This window comes from Stegostoma tigrinum, chromosome 6, assembly GCF_030684315.1.
Source record: "Stegostoma tigrinum isolate sSteTig4 chromosome 6, sSteTig4.hap1, whole genome shotgun sequence".
NCBI classification, from domain to species: domain Eukaryota; kingdom Metazoa; phylum Chordata; class Chondrichthyes; order Orectolobiformes; family Stegostomatidae; genus Stegostoma; species Stegostoma tigrinum.
This window is the reverse complement of record NC_081359.1, coordinates 111227586-111247181: the sequence shown is the minus strand read 5'-3', so window position 1 is coordinate 111247181 and position 19596 is coordinate 111227586. Positions and strand designations below refer to the sequence as shown.

The window sequence follows — 19596 nt, the reverse complement described above, 5'->3', positions numbered from 1 at the left end:
CCTTTCGGAATGGCAGGCAGTGACCAGTGGGGTACCACAAGGTTCGGTGCTGGGACCGCAGCTGTTTATGATATATATTAATGATATAGACGAAGGCATTAAATGTAATATTAGCAAATTTGCCGATGACACAAAGTTGGGTGGCAGTGTGAAATGTGAGGAGGATGTTATGAGAATACAGGGTGACTTGGACAGGCTAGGTGAGTGGACGGATGCATGGCAGGTGCAGTTTAATGTGGATAAATGTACGGTTTTACACTTTGGTGGCAAGAACAGGAAGGCAGATTACTATCTCAATGGAGTCAAGTTAGGTAAAGGGGAAGTACAACGAGACCTAGGTGTTCTTGTACATCAGTCAATGAAAGCAAGCATGCAGGTACAGCAGGCAGTGAAGAAAGCTAATGGCATGCTGGCCTTCATAACAAGAGCAATTGAGTATAGGAGCAAAGAGGTCCTTCTGCAGCTGTACAGGGCCCTGGTGAGACCGCACCTGGAGTATGGTGTGCAGTTTTGGTCTCCAAAATTGAGCAAGGACATTCTGGCTATTGAGGGAGTGCAGTGTAGGTTCACGAGGTCAATTCCCAGAATGGCGGGACTATCATATGTTGAAACATTGGAGCGACTGGGCTTGTACACAGAGATAATGGGAACTGCAGATGCTGGAGAATTCCAAGATAATAAAATGTGAGGCTGGATGAACATTGCAGGCCAAGCAGCATCTCAGGAGCACAAAAGCTGACGTTTCGGGTCTAGGCCCGAAACGTCAGCTTTTGTGCTCCTGAGATGCTGCTTGGCCTGCTGTGTTCATCCAGCCTCACATTTTATTATCTTGGGCTTGTATACACTTGAGTTTAGAAGGATGAGAGGGGATCTGATTGAGACATATAAGATTATTAAGGGATTGGACACTCTGGAGGCAGAAAGCATGTTTCCGCTGATCGAGTGAGTCCAGAACCAGAGGACACAGTTTAAAAATAAGGGGTAGGCCATTTAGAACAGAGTTGAGGAAAAACTTCTTCACCCAGAGAGTGGTGGATATATGGAATGCTCTGCCCCAGAAGGCAGTGGAGGCCAACTCTCTGGATACTTTCAAGAAAGAGATGGATAGAGCTCTTAAAGATAGTGGAATCAAGGGTTATGGGGACAAGGCAGGAACAGGATACTGATTGTGGATGAACAGCCATGATCATAATGAATGGTGGTGCTGGCTCGAAGGGCCGAATGGCCTACTCCTGCACCTATTGTCTACTGTCTAAGACCGTTCCCCGAGGTACATGGAGAGGGATTCCTCACGCCGCCCCTCACCTCCTTTACCTGCTGTGACTGACAGACACCATCTATCTTTAAAGATTCGGTGTTGCTTTGTGGATGTTTTTGTTTTCTCTCCGGGGATGATTAAACCGCCTCGGAATTGCGCTACCTTAGCCCGAACGGTGATTTTTTTTACACCATTTCTCCTCAACAGCCAGCTGCTGTTACTATAGTAACCACCACGCCAGCCAGCCTGGGAGGGAGGCGAGCGATTTCAAAGCCGAGTAGCGCCCTGAACCCTTATCGGACATTTGCATACAACTCCCGTAATGCCCCGCGCGAACGGACAAACCGTTGGAGATGGGGAGCCGCGCGCCATTGACTCTGGAACCTGTAGTTCTGTGTACACCCCGCCCACGGATGGCCAACCGCCGTCGCAACTCATGTCACGTGCAATGACGATCCAGCACGCACCCCTGTGACGCAAGCGGGGCGGCTCGGTATGGGATTGGCTGGATTTCGTGAACGCGCGTGGCGCTGGTGGCCGTCGCGCGCACCGCCCTTTTTGGGCGTCCGAAGGGGACAAGATGGCGGCGAAGGGCGGAAAAAGCGGTTTTCTGTCTAAAGTGAGTCGAGTCAACGTCCTTTACCTCTGGCAGCCTACCGATCAATGTTGTTTATAAATTTCATTGGGATAGCAGCCGCTAGGGGCTCCTCGTCGGCGATGGGTTTGGGAAGAGAGACAGAGAAGCAGGTTTTGTCCAGGTGTTAATGGTGGAGATATGGTCACCGCCAATGCGCTCGGAATGCTGTTATCCGCGGCTCAGGATGACGGTGAAGTTACAGGCGGTCCCCTACGTACAGGAGTCTAGGTAGCGCCTTTCCAGATTAGCTAGCGGCCGACGTGGCTCTTTGCCTCCTCAGTGACGCAGCTGGAGGACCGCGCCTGATACCGGTTCATTGAGGAGAGGCCCGTTACGATACAAGAGACACCCTTCTCTCCAACCCCGCCCCCCAAAAAAAACCCTCAACCGTGAGCTTTGAACAAGAGTCGCACCAAATTTAAACTCTGCTCTCTCCGCAGATGCTGCCAGACCTGCTGAGTTTTTCCAGCTTTCAGGTTTCCATCATCCGCAGTATGTTGTGTTGCCAGCTGTCAGTCAGCGGCGCTTGTAATTGAACCATTGTTTTACTGAATGTTTTATAGGTGGCAAATCTTAGACTGTGTGGCCTGGACAGCAGATTAGTTACCTCAAAGATCCATAATTACACCTGACCCGGACTGAGAATGAACATACCTAAACTATCAGCCTTTGGTCACTGAACCTGTAGGGTGCAAGTCTGACTCCAGACGTTTACACACAGTCTAGGCTGATGCTTCAGTGTCAGAATTGTCTCAGTGCTATGTCGACAGAGGACACAGTTTCTTATGCATATAATGTTAAATCCAGACCATCAGATGTTAAATGAAAAAAGCTCAAGAATTATCCAGATGCAAAATGCATGTGACCTTCACATTTGAAAGTAGATCTCAGAAAGCAAATTTGGGAGTGAAGATTCAAGTAAAGTCTTCTCTGCACAGTATTACCTTTCATTATGACTCCTGAATGGTTCAAATGGAGCTAAATAGGTATAGGTGACTTATTGGGAGTGGGAGAGTTTATTTGGAAAAGAGACGACAGTGACGTCTGAGAGGCAATGGGAACTGCAGATGCTGGAGAATCCGAGATAACGAAGTGTGGAGCTGGATGAACACAGCAGGCCAAGGAGCTTTTCAGATGAAGGGTCTAGGCCCAAAACGTCAGCTAGGAGCACAAAAGCTGATGTTTCAGGCCTAGATCCTTCATCAGAAAAGCTCCTTGGTCTGCTGTGTTCATCCAGCTCCACAGTTCGTTATCTCAGAGTGAGAATCTGTGACTGAATCTTCCTATCTCTGATTCAGTCTCTGGCTTTCCTATTTCTTTTATTCTTGCTGTTTGTTTGGTAGCAGAGTCTGATGAAAAATTACAATGTAAAAGTTTGAGATTGAGATCTCCGTACTGCCATCTGTGGATGTGGAGGAGAGGGTGATCACAATGTTGGCAAAATCTCTGCAGATGGCTCAAGGTGTCCAAGTGTGGTGTTATTCAAGGTTTTGGTGAACTAGATTTTGAAATATTTTAGTGTAGGGTAATTATAGCAGGTAAGATCCATCACTCCAAGATCTCGGGTGTCTCACGACCTGAAATTGTTAGATCAGAAAGTGCATGAATTTAAGCAGGGATTGGACTGAAGCAAAGGCAGGTTGATGGATGGTATTGATAGTTTATTGTTGACCGTGCTGCTGATTGTGAGATGTTTACAGTCTTATCATTGCGAACTATAGTGTAGACTAAACCAGTCGTCTGGTTCTTATAGAACCTATTAGCTTTACCTATCTTTAATAAAGTGTAGCACCCGATCTCCACAGTTTACATTTTTCCAAAATTGATGGGCTTTAAACCGATACATCCCGGGCCATGGGCATTCAAATAAATGATTGCAAAGCTTTCAATTTGGATGCAGTAAAAAGAAGAAAGCGTTGATGTCACCATGCCTACTTTGAACAGTACCTTGTGCCTTGTGAGCATAATACTTCCTAGGACTAGTGAAGCAGTACAGTGAAACTGGGAAGTGTTGCATCGTTCCAGTATTTCTTTTATATGTCATACTAGAAGAAATAAGAACTGCAGATGTTGGAACAAATTAACCCACGTTTCACTTGTTATTGTAAGGAAGATTTTTTGGATAACTTCCATAAAAATTGTAATTACCCAGGCTGTTTGTGCCTTAATTTATGCAGTTTTGTTTGCCTGTTAGTGCTGTGCTTGTTAACCAGTCAGTTGGCATTTTGGTTTTAAAATTCTCATCTTTGTTTTGAAGTGTCTTAACCGTGTCCCTTTCTGTATGTAATCTCTGGCTTTACAATCCTAAAGAAAACTGCATTTACTTAATGTTGGCCTCTTGAGCATCTCAAATTTTAATCACCTTGCCATTGTTAACGATCATTTCGGTTTCTCTGGCTCTACATTCTACAATTTCCAAGTTTCTAACTTGCTTTCCTACTTTAAGACATTCATTAAGGCCTATTTGTTTTCATTTACCTAAATAACTACGCATTGATAGGCATTACAGAAGAAAAACTATGTAGCCCATTAGGATATTTTATTATGGATGATGTGATGGTGTAGGGGGACGGGCTTAGATTAGTTCACAGGTTGGCGCAACATCGAGGGCTGAAGGGCCTGTTCTGCACTGTATTGTTCGATGTTCTATTACACTTAAATGCTAAATAAATGTGTTATTGTGACAGTTCATATAGTTAATTCACTGAAATGCTGCTCTAGCCCAGCCGGTAGAGTAACACATTGAGTATGTAAAATAAGTTAGATAAGCGCAGCAGGTGTTGGCTTCTGAAAAGAGAAAAGTCAGGTATCTGTTTAAGACCAACGGGGTAGGGTTACCGATATACACATTCACAGAAGTAGGTTGTTTGGCTTTTTCAGCCTGCCCTGCCATTTAAGAGGAGGCTACTCATTTTGTTTTGACATCCACGTTTCCATTTACCCCTGTGACCCTAGGTGTCTGATTTAAAGCAATGGGCATTTTTAAGGCAGAAGCAGATACAATGCCTCCATCATCATCTGAGCCAGTGTGCCAAAGTTGCACAACCCTCAAAAACAAACGTTTCTGTCCTAAAGTGATAATCACCCGGTTTAATGTCTGAGTTTTATGTTGTCAAACATTTTCAGATGCTGAAGAAGCTGTTGCTTCTTGATTTCAGTGATGTGATTTTTGACAAATTTCATGCAGAGTTGTAAAATAAAATCATCAGTTCTGTCTGCTGTTTGATATTGTTTAGTTTGCAATTTTCCTGTTATTCGTATTCAGAGATTTGCTTTTTAATGTTCCCTTCTGCTCAGTGAATTGTCTACAGGCCTGCGCTGTTGGAAAGCTCAGATCAAGAGCAACAAATGATTTGCTGAGCAGATGAACAAATATGGTTGAAGTACAAGTCTGAAAATGACTGGATGCATGACAAACTAAACAATGCCAGCAAAGAAGTTGCTTTTAAGAAACATGTTTGGGGTTGCGAGAGGTGTTATGGTGAGTGAGGCTGTGTTTTTCGGGTCAGGTACCTGGAGGCATCACAGATGTCAAGTACGGCCATAGACAGGGCTCATCAGAGATACTAACACATTTGGACAAAGCATTTGAGAAATTGTCCCTTAAAACAGTGGGGATGAGAGTATTAGGAGAAGAATCAGATGTCAAAAATTAATGATTTTCAATAGTAGATAAACAACTACCCCCTGAGTCAATGGGGAGCCTGAACCAAGGGAATGGCAGAAACGACACAAGCAATGGATTTCAAGTGGAATTTTTATAAAGTAAATAGATACATTTTGTAAAGAGCATATGAGAACATGCCAGGCAAATGGGTAGCTCTTTTAAATAAAATCTGCACTGCTGTGATGGGCTGATTTTGTTTCTGGGTTTCATTTTTTTACTAGTGGAAGATCGATGACAAGCCGGTTAAGGTTGACAAGTGGGATGGTGCAGCTGTGAAAAATGCCTTGGATGATGCTGCTAAAAAGGTAGGACAATGGCTACATGGAATCTTTGACATTTGTTACAGTCCATGACTCCTACCAAATATTGGCATTCTTCTAATCAATACATGTCGAGTTTGAAGTAGTAAACCAACCTGTTCTTACTTCATTATCACTGTTGGCTTGATAGCTGGTTTGCAATGCAGAATGGGGCTCTCAGTGCTGATTTAATTCTCTCACATTTCGGGAGGACAGCGAGAGAGGGAGCACCAGGAGACTGCTGGGAAGGTTAGATTTTTTTCCCACTTTAAAAAGCTTACCTCAAGCGGGAGCGGTCTTCATTTATTTGGGCAGCGGCTGAACCCAAGACACGACACGTGTAGTGTCTCCCACCCGCCCCCCTCCTCTAACCAAAAAAAAAGACTCTGTGTGTAGATAAGGTAAGGCTTTTTCTATTTCACGTTTCTTTATATATATCGTGTGATTGCCAAAAACTTTTTGGTTCCTTTTTCATTTATCTAAGTTAAGTTTAATAATGTCAGGAGATCTCACACCCGTGTTGTGCTCCTCTTGCTGAATGTGGGAGCTCAGGGACAGGGCTGATGTCCCTGACTCCTTCACGTGCAGGAAGTGTGTCCAGCTGCAGCTCTTGTTAGACCGCATGACGGCTCTGGAGCTGCGGATGGACTCACTTTGGAGCATATGCGATGCTGAGGGGGTCGTGGATAACAAGTTGGTCACACCGCAGATTAGGATTGCTGAGGGAGATAGCGAGTGGGTGACCAAAAGGCAGAGGAAGAGCAGGAAGGCTGTGCAGGTGTCCCCTGCAGTCATCTCCCTCCAAAACAGGTATTCCGTTTTGGATACTGTTGGGGGAGATGGCTCACCAGGGGAAGGCAGCAGTAGGCAGGTTCATGGCACCGTGGCTGGCTCTGCTGTACAGAAGGGTGGGAAAAAGAGTGGAAGGGTGATAGTCATTGGGGATTCAATTGTAAGGGGAGTAGATAGACGGTTCTGCGGTCGAAAACGGGACTCCCGAATGGTATGTTGCCTCGCAGGTGCACGGGTCAGGGATGTTTCCGATTGGCTGCAGGACATTCTGAAGGGGGAGGGTGAACAGCCAGTTGTCATGGTGCATATAGGCAGAAAACGGGGTGAGGTCCTACAAGTAGAATTTAGGGAGTTAGGAGCCAAGTTTAAAAAGTAGGACCTCAAAGGTAGTAATCGCAGGCCTGCTACCAGTGCCACGTGCTAGTCAGTGCAGAAATGAAGGAATAGCCAGGATAAATGTGTGGCTTGAGAGATGGTGTAGGAGGGAGGGGTTCAGATTTTTGGGACATTGGAACCGGTTCTGGGGAAGTTGGGACTATTACAAATTGGACGGTCTACACCTGAGCCGGACTGGAACCAATGTCCTTAGGGGTGCTTTTGCTAATGCTGTGGGGGAGGGTTTAAACTAATGTGGCAGGGGGATGGGAACCAAATATTGGACAGAAAAGAGGTAGTAACGAAAGCCAGTAGGGAACTAGATAATGGAGTCAGTGTGACTAAAGGGAATAGTAGTCGGGGAGCAGATGATGAACACAAAGGGACAGGTGGTCTGAGGTGCATTTATTTTAATGTGAGAAGTGTAGTAGATAAGGCAGATGAGCTTAGGGCTTGGATCGGTACCTGGAAGTATGATGTTATTGCTATTACTGAGACTTGGTTGAGGGAAGGGCATGATTGGCACCTAGTTGTCCCAGGATATTGATGCTTCAGGCGGGATAGAGAGGGAGGTATAAGGGGTGGAGGAGTTGCAATACTGGTCAAAGACGATATCACAGCCGGACTGAAGGAGGGCGCCATGGAGGACTCAAGCAGTGAGACAATATGGGTAGAACTCAGAAATAGGAAGGATGCAGTAACAATGTTGGGGCTGTACTACAGGCTTCCCAACAGGGAACGTGAGATAGAGGTACAAATATGTAAACAGATAATGGAAAGGTGTAGGGAAAAGCAGGGTGGTGGTGATGGGAGATTTTAATATTCCCAACATTGACTGGGATTCACTCAGTGTTGGGGGTCAAGACGGAGCAGAATTTGTAAGGTGTGTCCAGGAGGGTTTTCTAGAGCAGTATGTATGTACTCCAACTCAGGCAGGGGCCAGAATGAACCCGGCCAGGTGGTTGAAATTACAGTAGGGGACTACTTTGGAAATAGCGGTCACAATTCCGTAAATACCCATGGACAAGGATGGGAGTGGTCCTAAAGGAAGAGTACAAAACTGGGGGAAGGCCGACTATACCAAGATTCGGCAGGATCTGAGGAATATAGATTGAGAGAAACTGTTTGAAGGTAAATCCACATTTGATCTGTGGGAGACTTTTAAGGAGAGGTTGATTCGCGTGCAGGAGAGACATGTTCCTGTGAAAATGAGGAATAGAAATGGCAAGATTAAGGAACCATGGATGACAGGTGAAATTGTAAGACTAGCCAAGAGAAAAAAGGAAGCAAACGTGAGGTCTAGGCGACTGAAGACAGATGAAGCTTTGCAAGAATATCAGGAATGTAGAGCGAATCTGAAATGAGGGATTAAGAGGGCTGAGAGAGGACATGAGATATTGCTGGCAAACGTGGTTAGGGAAAATCCCAAAGCCTTTTATTCATATATAAAGAGCAAGAGGGTAACTAGAGAAAGGACTGGCCCACTTAAGGACAAAGAAGGAAAGTTATGTGCTGAGTCAGAGAAAATGGGTGACATTCTTAACGAGTACTTTGCATCAGTATTCACCAAGGAGAGGGACATGACAGATGTTGAGGTTAGGGATAGATGTTTGCTTACTCTAGGTAAAGTTGACATAAGGAAGGAGGAAGTGTTGGGTATCCTAAAAGACATTAAGGTGGACAAGTCCCCAGGTCCGAATGGGATCTATCCCAGGTTACTGAGGGAAACGAGAGAGGAAATAGCTGGGGCCTTAACTGACATCTTGGCAGCATCCTTAGACACGGGTGAGGTCCCAGAGGACTGGAGACTTGCTAATGTTGTCCCTTTGTTTAAGAAGGGCAGCAAGGATAATCCAAGTAATTATCGACTGGTGAGCCTGACGTCAGTGGTAGGGAAGCTACTGGAGAAGATACTGAGGGATAGGATCTATTCCCATTTGGAAGAAAATGGGCTTATCAGTGATAGGCAACATGGTTTTGTGCAGGGAAGGTCATGTCTTACCAACTTAATAGAATTCTTTGAGGATGTGACAAAGTTGATTGAGGGAAAGGCTGTAGATGTCATATACATGGACTTCGGTAATGCGTTTGATAAGGTTCCCCGTGGCAGCTGATGGAGAAACTGAAGTCACATGGGGTCCAGGGTGTGCTAGCTAGATGGATAAAAAAAAACTGGCTAGGCAACAGGAGACAGAGTAGTAGCAGAAGGGAGTTTCTGAAATTGGAGACCTGTGACTAGTGATGTTCCACAAGGATCTGTGCTGGGACCACTGTTATTTGTGATATATGTAAATGATTTGGAGGAAGGTGTGGATGGTCTGATCAGCAAGTTTGCAGATGACACTAAGGATGGTGGAGTAGCAGATAGTGAAGGGGACTGTCAGAGATTACAGCAGAATATAGATAGACTGGAGAATTGGGCAGATAAATGGCAGATGGAGTTCAATCCAGGCAAATGCGAGGTGGTGCATTTTGGAAGAACAAATTCAAGGGCGAACTATACACTAAAAGGAAAAGTCCGAGGGAAAATTGATGAACAGAGAGATCTGGGTGTTCAGGTCCATTGTTCCCTGAAGGTGACCAAGCAGGTCAATAGGGTGGTCAAGAAGGCATACGGCATGCATTCCTTCATTGGACGGGGTATTGAGTACAAGAGTTGGCAGGTCATGTTGCAGTTGTATAGGACTTTGGTTCGGCCACATTTGGAGTACTGTGTACAGTTCTGGTCGCCACATTACCAAAAGGATGTAGATGCTTTGGAGAGGGTGCAGAGGAGGTTCACCAGGATATTGCTTGGTGTGGAGGCTGCTAGCTATGAAGTGAGGTTGAGTACATTAGGATTATTTTCATTAGAAAGACGGAGATTGAGGGGGGGACCTGATGAGGTCTACAAAATCATGAGGGGTATAGATAGGGTGGATGTCAAGAAGCTTTTTCCCCAGAGTGGGGGACTCAATGACTAGGGGTCATGAGTTCAAAGTGAGAGGAGGAATGTTTAAGGGAGATATGCGTGGAAAGTTCTTTACACAGAGGGTGGTGGGTGCCTGGAACGCGTTGCCCGTACAGGTGGTAGACGCAGACACGTTAGCGTCTTTTAAGATATATCTGGACAGGTACATGGATGGGCAGGGAGCAAATGGACACATACCCTTAGAAAATAGATGTCAGGTTAGACAAAGGATCTTGATCCGCGCAGGCTTGTAAGGCCAAAGGGCCTGTTCCTGTGCTGTAATTTTCTTTTCTTTGTTCTTTGTTCACTGGTAGAGGTCACTGCAAAATCTGCATTCCCCACTTTGCCTCTCACCCGAGGGGTGGAAACTAATATGTAATCATATCTCCAGTTGAGAGAGCAGCCTGTGGTCCTCTGGAGCAATGCCGATTTTCAATTCGCCAACTTTGTTAATGTGATTGCAGTATTTACTCTTGCTATTTATATACTGAGTAGATGCCCATCTGTAACTGTCCAGGTATACTTACACAACTCTATCAACCACCTTTAGTTCTCTGCTTGCAAATGAGCAAACTGTTAGGCAGACCTGGAGATATTGGAAGGCCATCCTTGGCAGGGTGACAGCTTAGTATCTTTCTGATGGAAGCGTGTTTCTATCTGCAGGTGCTGTATGACCTGCTGTATACTTTACAACATGTATGTTTAATCTCTTTTTGTTACGTATATATTTGCTCTCAAATCTGTAATTTTCACCATTTTTACTTCTCAATAGGTCCTTCTGGACAAGTACGGGTATGAAGAGAATTATGGACTCATTGATGGACGACTCCTCATTTGCACAATCTCCTGTGTCTTTGCAATAATTGCACTTGTTTGGGACTACATGCACCCTTTTCCTGAGTCGAAGAGTGTCCTTGCGGGTTGTGTCCTTTCATATCCTTTGCTTGTAGCAGTGAATAGTTACTTTGTGGTACTGAGGCGATGCTTTAGTTTTGGAGATGCATCACCCTCATTACCGTAACATTTCCCCCCTGCCAACATGTTTCTTAAAAGCAATGTCTTTGCTGGTGTTGTTCAGTTTGTCATGCCTCCACCATATAGATAGGATGGTTTAAAAAGGTAATAAAATGTGAGGCTGGATGAACACAGCAGGCCAAGCAGCATCTCAGGAGCTGACGGAGCACAGAAGCTGACGTTTCGGGCCTAGACCCTTCATCAGAGAGGGGGATGGGGTGAGGGCTCTGGAATAAATAGGGAGAGAGGGGGAGGCGGACCGAAGATGGAGAGTAAAGATGATAGGTGGAGAGAGTATAGGTGGGGAGGTAAGAAGGGGATAGGTCAGTCCAGGGAAGACGGACAGGTCAAGGAGGTGGGATGAGGTTAGTAGGTAGATGGTGCGGCTTGGGGTGGGAGGAAGGGATGGGTGAGAGGAAGAACAGGTTAGGGAGGCAGAGACAGGTTGGACTGGTTTTGGGATGCAGTGGGTGGGGGGGAAGAGCTGGGCTGGTTGTGTGGTGTTAAAAAGGTGTTTGGCTCACTTCATTGCTCAGTCCTTTTGAGTGTAGGAGTTGGGATGTTATGTTGAAGTTGTACAGGACATTGGTGAGGCCTTATTTGGAATAGTGGCCAGTTCTGCTCGCCCAGTTATAGGAGGAATATTATCAAGTGGAGAGGGTTCAGAAGAGATTTACTAGGATGTTTCTGGGACTGAAAGGCTTGAGCTATAAGGAAAGACTGGATAGGCTGGGACTTTGTTTTTTACTGGAGTGTAGGAGGTTGAGAGGTGACCTTATACAAGTTTATAAAATAGTGGGAGGTATAGATAGAGTTGATGGTAGTTGTCCTTTCCCTAAGATGGAGAATTTCAAGACTAGGGGACACATTTTTAAGGTGAGAGGAGAGATTTAAAAAAGATACGAGGCAAATTTCCACTGGGAGTAGATTGCGAGTGGAGTGAATTTGCTGATGAAATAGTGGATGTCGGTACAACTACAATGTTTAAAAGACATTTGGTTAGATATATGACTAGAAAAGGTTTGGAGGGATATGGGCCAGGAGCAGGCAGGTGGGATTAGTTTAGTTTGGGATTATTTTCAGCATGAACTGGTTGGACTGAAGAGCCTGTTTCTGTGCTGTATGATTGAAGGTGCATGTCCCTTCACACGTGTAGGACCCAGTGGCCACTGTTTAAAGAATGTTAATGCAGGAAAGTAGACAATTATGCATTTTGGTGCAGGCTTAAATGGCACAGTTGTAAACAGAGACATAGGGAATTCAAGAATGTAGTTAGCAAAGCATTTGGGGTCTTGAGCTTCATAAAGGTTCAGCCTAGTCTACTACTTTGCTGTCTTAACAATAAGATTTTAAATCTGTTATTGCATCTCAAAACATTTAACTGGAGAGAGCTGTGGATTTAATGTAGGCATTGCCTTTGGACTCCTGAAAGAGATTGAGAATGTTTCCACTCCTGTGATCAAATGCCCTACGTACATATTAGGATGCTCCAGTTTGTGATGTCTGACCTTGCACTATTGATGTCATGGTTTGAGAGAAGTTGCCCAGTTTATTGTGGTGGGCACGATGGAGAGCTAGTTTGGCCCCAAAAACTCATTTTAGTTTACCAGTCTGCAATCTTTCTCTAGAGTTGGGGATAAGAAAGTTTGTAGTCTGAATCTCTGATATATCTTCCATGTGACTGAGCATAAAATCTATCCCATTCCTTTGCTTCACTTAACAGAATCCTACAGCATAGGAAAAAGGGCATTTGGGCTGTGGAACTTTTGCAGAGTATTTGGAAAGAGCCCTTCACTTAGCTGAATTCCTTGTCATCTTGCTGTTTCTCTGTATTCTTGGAAAGCATTTCTTTTTAAATACACATTTGATTCCATTTTGATTCTGTTTTGACCACTTTTTAAGAAAGCCATAAAAATCTTTGCCGTCGCACTCTCAGCAGAACTGGCCACTTGAAGTTTAGGCCTTGAGTGTGGGAACATTAATTCTGTAGACTTAGGTAGTTTAGGAAGAGAACAGTGAGGATTTTCAATTCTCTTGGGCGACATGGGCATTGCTGGATAGCTAGCATTTATTGCCTACCTCTAGTTGCCTACAAGCAATGATGAACTATTCCACATTTCTTAAATAATCTATGAACCAAGAAAAGGGAATGTGGACAACCAAAGGTCAAGTGAGGGTGTTGAATCAGAGGAAATAAGTATCTTAGAATCCCTACAGTGTGAAAGCAGGCCCTTCGGCCTAACAAGTCCACACCAATCCTTGGAGCATCCCCCTATAACCCACCTAATCTACACATCCCTGAACACTGCGCGTTTTAGCACGGCCAATCCACCTACCCTGCACATCTTTGGGCTGTGGGAGGAAACTGGAGAAAACTCGCAGGCATGGAGAGAATGTGAAAACTCCACACGGACTCAAGGGTGCAGTCAAACTTTAGCTCCTGGGGCTGTGAGGCAGTAGCGTGAACCACTGTGCCACTCCAAATATTGGTAAGAAAGTGGTGCTGGGGGAATCAGTAAGTTTAAAGGATGTCAAATCACCAGGGCCTGAATTCACGTCCTGCTGTCGTAAAGGATGTAGCACTGGGAACAATGGATGCATTGGTCTTCCAAAATTCTGTAGACCCTGGAATAGTTCCTACAGATTGAAGGGTTATGAATGTGACTTTACTATTGAAAAGGGAGGGTTGAGGGAAAAAACCAATTAATTACAGATCTGTTAGCCTAACATCAGTCCTGAGGAAAATGCAAGGTCTATTATAAAATACATGATAGCACAACATTTGGAAAGTGTTAATAATTTGGCAAAGCCACCATGGTCTTATGAATGGCAAATCATGCTGAACGCATCTACTTTCATTGAGAATGTAACTAGTTAAACTAGATAAGGGAGAACTAGTGGATGTGGTGCATTTGGGTTTTTAAAGGCTTTTGATAAGGTCCCTTATAAGAGCCATGTTAAAACACAGGGAAGGGTAATATGTTAGCTTAGGTAGAGAATTAGTTGACAGACCAGGAAACAGCATGAAAATAAATGGTCTTTTTCCAAGTGGCATGCAGTGACTTCTAGAAGGATCAGTGCTTGAGGCCCCAGCTCATAATATATAGAAATGACTTGGATGAGGGAACCAAATGCAACATTTCCAAATTTGCTGATAACGCAAAATAGGGCTGGTTCTGAGGAGGAGGCAAAGAGGCTTTGAGGTGATTTGATAAGTTGAGCGGCTAAACAATGCAGCTGCAGTACAGTGTTGCTAATCATGAAGTTATGCACTTTGGTGTGGGAAAATAGAATGGAAGAATATTATTTAAATGGAGTTATATAGGGAACTGTGGATGTATGAAGGGATTTGGGTGTCCTTGTACACCATTCAATGAAAGCAAGCAAATGGTACTTTGCAAGAGGAATTGAGTTTGAGGCAGAGATGTTAGGTCCTTGGTGAGACTGCACTTGGAGCATCATGAGAAGTTTTGGTCCCCCACCTCAAGAAATATACTTGGTATTAGAGGGCATGTGCAGCACAGGTTCACTAGCCTGATACTGGGGTGGCAGGATTGTCCTTTTGACCAGACATTTTGATTGACTAGCTTGTATTCGTGAGTTTAGGAGGATGAGAGCGGATCTGATTACATTTCAACAGGTTTGAAAACAGACTAAGTGCACAATCTCTCCTGCGAAGTCGGACATGTAGGACTGAGATCAAAAATTTCACTGCAAAAAGGGTACGGCACATGTGGCCTTCTGTACCACAACATTGGAGGCCAAGTCTTAGAATATTGTCAAGAAAGACATAGATATGTTTCAAGATTTTAAAGACAACAAGGGTTATGGGGAGAAAGCAGGCATATGGCATTGAGAGGCAGGATCTTCTTTAAATCTCTTGAATAAGATATGAAATGTGAGCTGGAGTAGGCTGTTCAGCTTCCCAGGCCTATTCTGACAGTCAGTAAGAAAGTGACTTCTCTGATTTTAATCAATCTCTGGTTTTCTTTAACACATGCATACCTATTTTGTTATGATGGGGATTCTCACGTTTTATACCTCTTACAAAGAGAGGAGCATATTTTTAATTGCTATACAGAAAGACCCAGCTGGATTAGATCCCGGTGACATCTGGCAGCTCTCATCATCTCTGCGGAGGTATTGAAGCGATTTATCTTTTAAAAAATGTTCATCCTAAACTAGTTAATTATTTCAGTTGGTAATTTTAGTCGAATACAACGATTCTCAGCAGTCACAGGTAGCCCTATTTGACTTAACAGACTGGTCTCATTTGCTTCTGCTCATACTTTGAGGCTGGGTGATAAGTAAATGCATCAGATTCTTTCATATTGATGGCCATCAGCTGAGTTGCTGTGGTTGGCTTTTCATTTGAGAGTGTATACTTGAGACAGACACCACAACAGTCAGCTCTTAAGAGCTGGCAGCTGACATTTTAACTGGCAAATAATAGTTCATTTGTGTAGAGAGTAGGAATTTAGAGCTGATTTTTGTTTGGTTAACCATTGAGAGATTAACTCTGTGCCTCTGACTCAGCAGCCTTTAGTGAAAGTTGTTCATGGGGATATTTGCAAGGTACTAACTGATTTTAATCATTTTCTCAATTTGTGATCGACGTTTTCACTTTCATTTTGCATTTTGTTAATTTCTGCTTTTAGGTTTGATGATCAGTACACCTTGAAGATGACTTTCATTGATGGGCGAACCAACCAGGAGCGGGAGAGGGAGTTTACCAAATCTCTTGAGTACTTCTTTGATGAGTCCGGTACCTTGGTTATGGATTTGTTTGAGAATGAAGTGTCCAAGCTTCATGATTCCTTGGGGAAGAAGAAGAAAATGAAATAATGTGCGTGCTTCTTTGCATTATGTTGTATTGCTGAGATAATGTCTGCAAAGAAAAGGGGAAAAAAAACACTTTTTGAAATATCTTTGTTGTGATTGCACCCTATTCAGCACTGGTTCTGCTTAGGGTTGGAAGGGCACTTTGCATTTTCCAAATTCATTTAGCAGCAGCAGCTTGCATTTATATAATGCCTTTAGTTTTGTGGGGGGGGGGTGGGTGGGGGTGGGGGGGGTGGGTGGGGGGGGTGGGTGGGGGTGGGGTGGGGGTGGGGGGGGGGTGGGGTGGGGGTGGGGGGGGTGGGTGGGGGTGGGGGGGGGGTGGGGTGGGGGTGGGGGGGGTGGGTGGGGGTGGGGGGGGGGTGGGGTGGGGGTGGGGGGGGGTGGGGTGGGGGTGGGGGGGGTGGGTGGGGGGGGTGGTGGGGTGGGGGGGGGGGGTGGGGGGGGGGTTGGTGGGGAGAGCGGGGGTCAAGTTCTCAATACTGTCTGGCCCATTTGGACTAATGTGGTGAGCAGTGAACTAGAAACTGAACCAGTCAGCCACTGCACACTACCCTCAGTGTCTCCTAGACCACGTGGGTGTCAGGTGAAGGTGAGGTTAAACTTCAATGTGCCAGAATTGGTGTTAATTCCAGTGATGGTAGATCAGTTGAAACTCAATGCTGGGGTGAATTTCTTCTCTCCAAAATAGCGCTGTTCCAAGAGTGGCCGTGTTTTTTTTTAAATCGCGTAGTTGAATGACATCCCACCTACTCATGCCATCTCTTTGTCCGTGTCAAACTGCTTTGGTATTGCTAGGTTCCCTGAGGTGTTACTGGTTCCCACTTGGAGATTAAGCCTGGTAAAAATTAAGCAGCAACATTTTCAGAAGAGGAGAATTGATCCCAACAAAGTGACCTGTCAAGCTAACTTTTTCTGAAGAAGGGTGTTTTGGGTTTAATTATTAGAAGGGTACCTCTAATAAGCCCCCCCAGCCTGTTGTGTTTTGATTTTTTTTAATTATTAGAGGGGTTTGATCTCTCTTTCCTAACAGTTTGGGGGCTTGTCCAGCATTTGAAGCTGGGACCTCTCGCACTCTTCTCCCTTTGTTTTAAACAAAAGTTCTAGCTTTCTAGAAAACGTCAGCTTTCCTGCTCTTCTGCTTGACCTGCTGTGTTCATCCAGCTCTACCTCTTGATATGTCACCTTAATCAGCTGTGCACATGTCCTTAATGATGTTGGTTTTTTTTTGGGAAGAGCAGAAACTCTTTGCATTGTTCAGTTCCTTCTTCTAGAATGCTTCTGTCCGTCCTGAAAGTTTCACACAGCAAACCTTTGGCAAATTGGAGTTGAAGCAGTTTTTTTAAATACCTCCTGCCCCCACATCTGTTATCAGTCTAGTAAAGTAGAACAAGGCAGTGGGTGGGGAGTTGGCTTCCCCCAACCTGGAGGCAATGTCCAAGATACTTTGTGGTACCTACGTACCTTTGTGATACCAGGCAGGGATAATCAGTCTTTATTCTCTGTCACATTCTGTGTAAACCCCATCAGTGTAGGTCGGCCTGTAATGAAGCTAAAGAAACTTGCCCTTCAATGCTGAATGAAATAATGAGCCAAAGTGAGTATTTACAGAGCAGCAGTGTTCCTTTGTGTCCTTTGAATAAATGTCTCAAACATGTTTATATACAGCCCCTGTGTGACTTTGAGAAATCCCAAAGTGCCTTACAGCTAGTGAAGTACTTTTTTTTTGTAGTGCCATCTGGACATAATGTGGTGACACATGGCAACCAGTTTGCAGATGTTGAACTGGTGATTTAAGTTTGAGGTGAGGATTTGTTCTGAAATTATCACCTTATGGTGAACATGTTTTTGGTGCGGTACGTAACACATATGGTAAACACCTTTCTTCTGCTGATCCAGCTGTCAAGAATGTTTTCTCTGACATCTTCTGTGAGGACCCTTAGCAAGAAATGCTGTGGTACCTTTTATGGATAGATGATGCTTTCTTAGAGATCTTATTGATTTCTTGTGAGAGCTAAATGCTTATTTTTCAGGTTAACCTCCCCTTTGTAACAGTTTAACAGACTGGGTGAGCTTCTCTGGGTGTTTTGGGTTTAATTATTAGAAGGGTACCTCTAATAAGCCCCCCCCCAGCCTGTTGTGTTTTGATTTTTTTAATTATTAGAGGGGTTTGATCTCTCTTTCGTAACAGTTTGGGGGCTTGTCCAGCATTTGAAGCTGGGACCTCTCGCACTCTTCTCCCTTTGTTTTAAACAAAAGTTCTAGCTTTCTACTTTCCAATTCACAATTACTCTGCACAACTTTGTAACAGTTCCCCAATGTAAACTCAGTAGCTTCAAGCAAGATTTCCAAATAGGAGACTGGGTGTGGTGCAATGAGTGGCTCATCTTTCAAAATGCCAGTCATAAAAATACCTCTGCTCTCCGAATTGTTGTGACTACAACAATACCCAAGATTTAACGAGGCAGTCTGACCAGCCAATTCAGTAATGGTACATACTGCTGTCATAGCGCACTATCTAAAGAATGCAATTCAACAAGTACCATTCATTCCTCAAGCCCACCTAGATGGGCAAGGGCACTGAAGCATAGATCATTGCTTCAATGTTGCCTTCCAAGTCTCTCATTGTTTTGACTTGGACACTTACTGAAGCTAGGTATAATGATGTTAATGGCATTAGAAGGTGATGGTAGATCTTGTTGAACTATTGGCAACTGTTTGATTAGATATTTGATTTTTCCTAGACCATTTTGAGGAAGAGTTGACAGTCAGCTATGTGTATGCGATTGGAGTTGCACACAGTATCAGATTGATAGGTGTATATTATGATAATCTAACAGCTTCAAAGACATTTTACTGTACCAGATTTTTTCAAACTGTCCCATTGGAGATTTGAACTACTGTTCCAGTGAGAAACTGGGCCTGTAATATGACATTCCACCCTATTGAGAATGGAAAAAGGTTTTAAAAGTTTGAATACTGGTTTTATCTTCACAGTAACAGTGATGCTGAGGTAATTTGGAAACCAATTGAAATCAAATCCACTTGATTCAGCAATTGAAATGGCAGTTTTCACATAATTGATTGACGGTATGTAGCTTCTTTAACACAGGAAACCATCCCGGGCACTTCACAGGACAGTGGATTGAGCCACAGAGCTGATGTTAGCACGTGACTAGGCTTCCATAAGTGTCAATACAAGTTAGAATTGTACCCTTTGTTTTATATTGTCTCTGCACATTCTTTCTACTAAAACTTAATTGCTTCACAATTCACTACACTGAATTTCAACAGCTGCACATCTATGAATTCTGCCAACCTCTCTATTGATATAAGTTTCTACATTATTCCCATAGTTCACAATACCAGTTTCCTGTCATATGTAGATTTTTAAATTGTGTCCTGTACGCCAAGATCACTATCATTAATATGATAGGAAGAGCAGGGATGCTAACACCGATCCCTAGGTAGTTCCAATATAAACATTCTTCCAGGCTCCAAAAAAGTGTTTTCTGTCACTCAGCTAATTGTTATGTTCATGTTCTTTCTGTCTAACTTATTCCTTGAGCCCTAACTTTACTCTTGAGTCTGGTGCAGCATTTTATAAAATATCTTTTGGAGATCAGTGTACACAGTATCAACAGTATTGCCCTCATGAACCAATTTATTACAACGTTTTAGAAAAAAAACTAAAGCAAGTTAGTTTAACACAATTTGCAGGATGTCTTGTGTTTTTTTGAGCTCAGTATTCCATAATATGGTGCT

At 44.0% G+C, this 19596-nt stretch overlaps 2 protein-coding genes across 3 annotated transcripts in view; one reads left to right on the top strand and one right to left on the bottom strand.

Moving 5' to 3' along the window:
- xrra1 (X-ray radiation resistance associated 1) overlaps positions 1-1696 on the bottom strand; it is a 97178-nt gene extending 95482 nt beyond the window's left edge. The window contains exons 1-2 of the mRNA XM_059646972.1: positions 1604-1696; positions 1315-1504 (exon numbers count right to left, since the gene is read on the bottom strand). Of these exons, the coding sequence (XP_059502955.1) occupies positions 1315-1504; positions 1604-1696 (283 nt within the window). The remainder of the gene's footprint in view (positions 1-1314; positions 1505-1603) is intronic.
- A 71-nt stretch (positions 1697-1767) lies between these two features.
- spcs2 (signal peptidase complex subunit 2) lies at positions 1768-15918 on the top strand. 2 transcript variants are annotated; one of them, XM_048532027.2, is made up of 5 exons: positions 1768-1877; positions 5784-5867; positions 10751-10911; positions 14998-15132; positions 15651-15918. In XM_048532027.2, exons 1-5 carry the CDS (start codon positions 1839-1841, stop codon positions 15835-15837), a joined length of 606 nt encoding a protein of 201 aa, XP_048387984.1. In that variant the 5' UTR covers positions 1768-1838; the 3' UTR covers positions 15838-15918. The 2 variants fall into 2 exon arrangements, with proteins under 2 accessions (XP_048387984.1, XP_048387985.1); XM_048532028.2 differs by having other exon boundaries at positions 1799-1877; positions 5787-5867.
- Positions 15919-19596: the final 3678 nt, after the last annotated feature.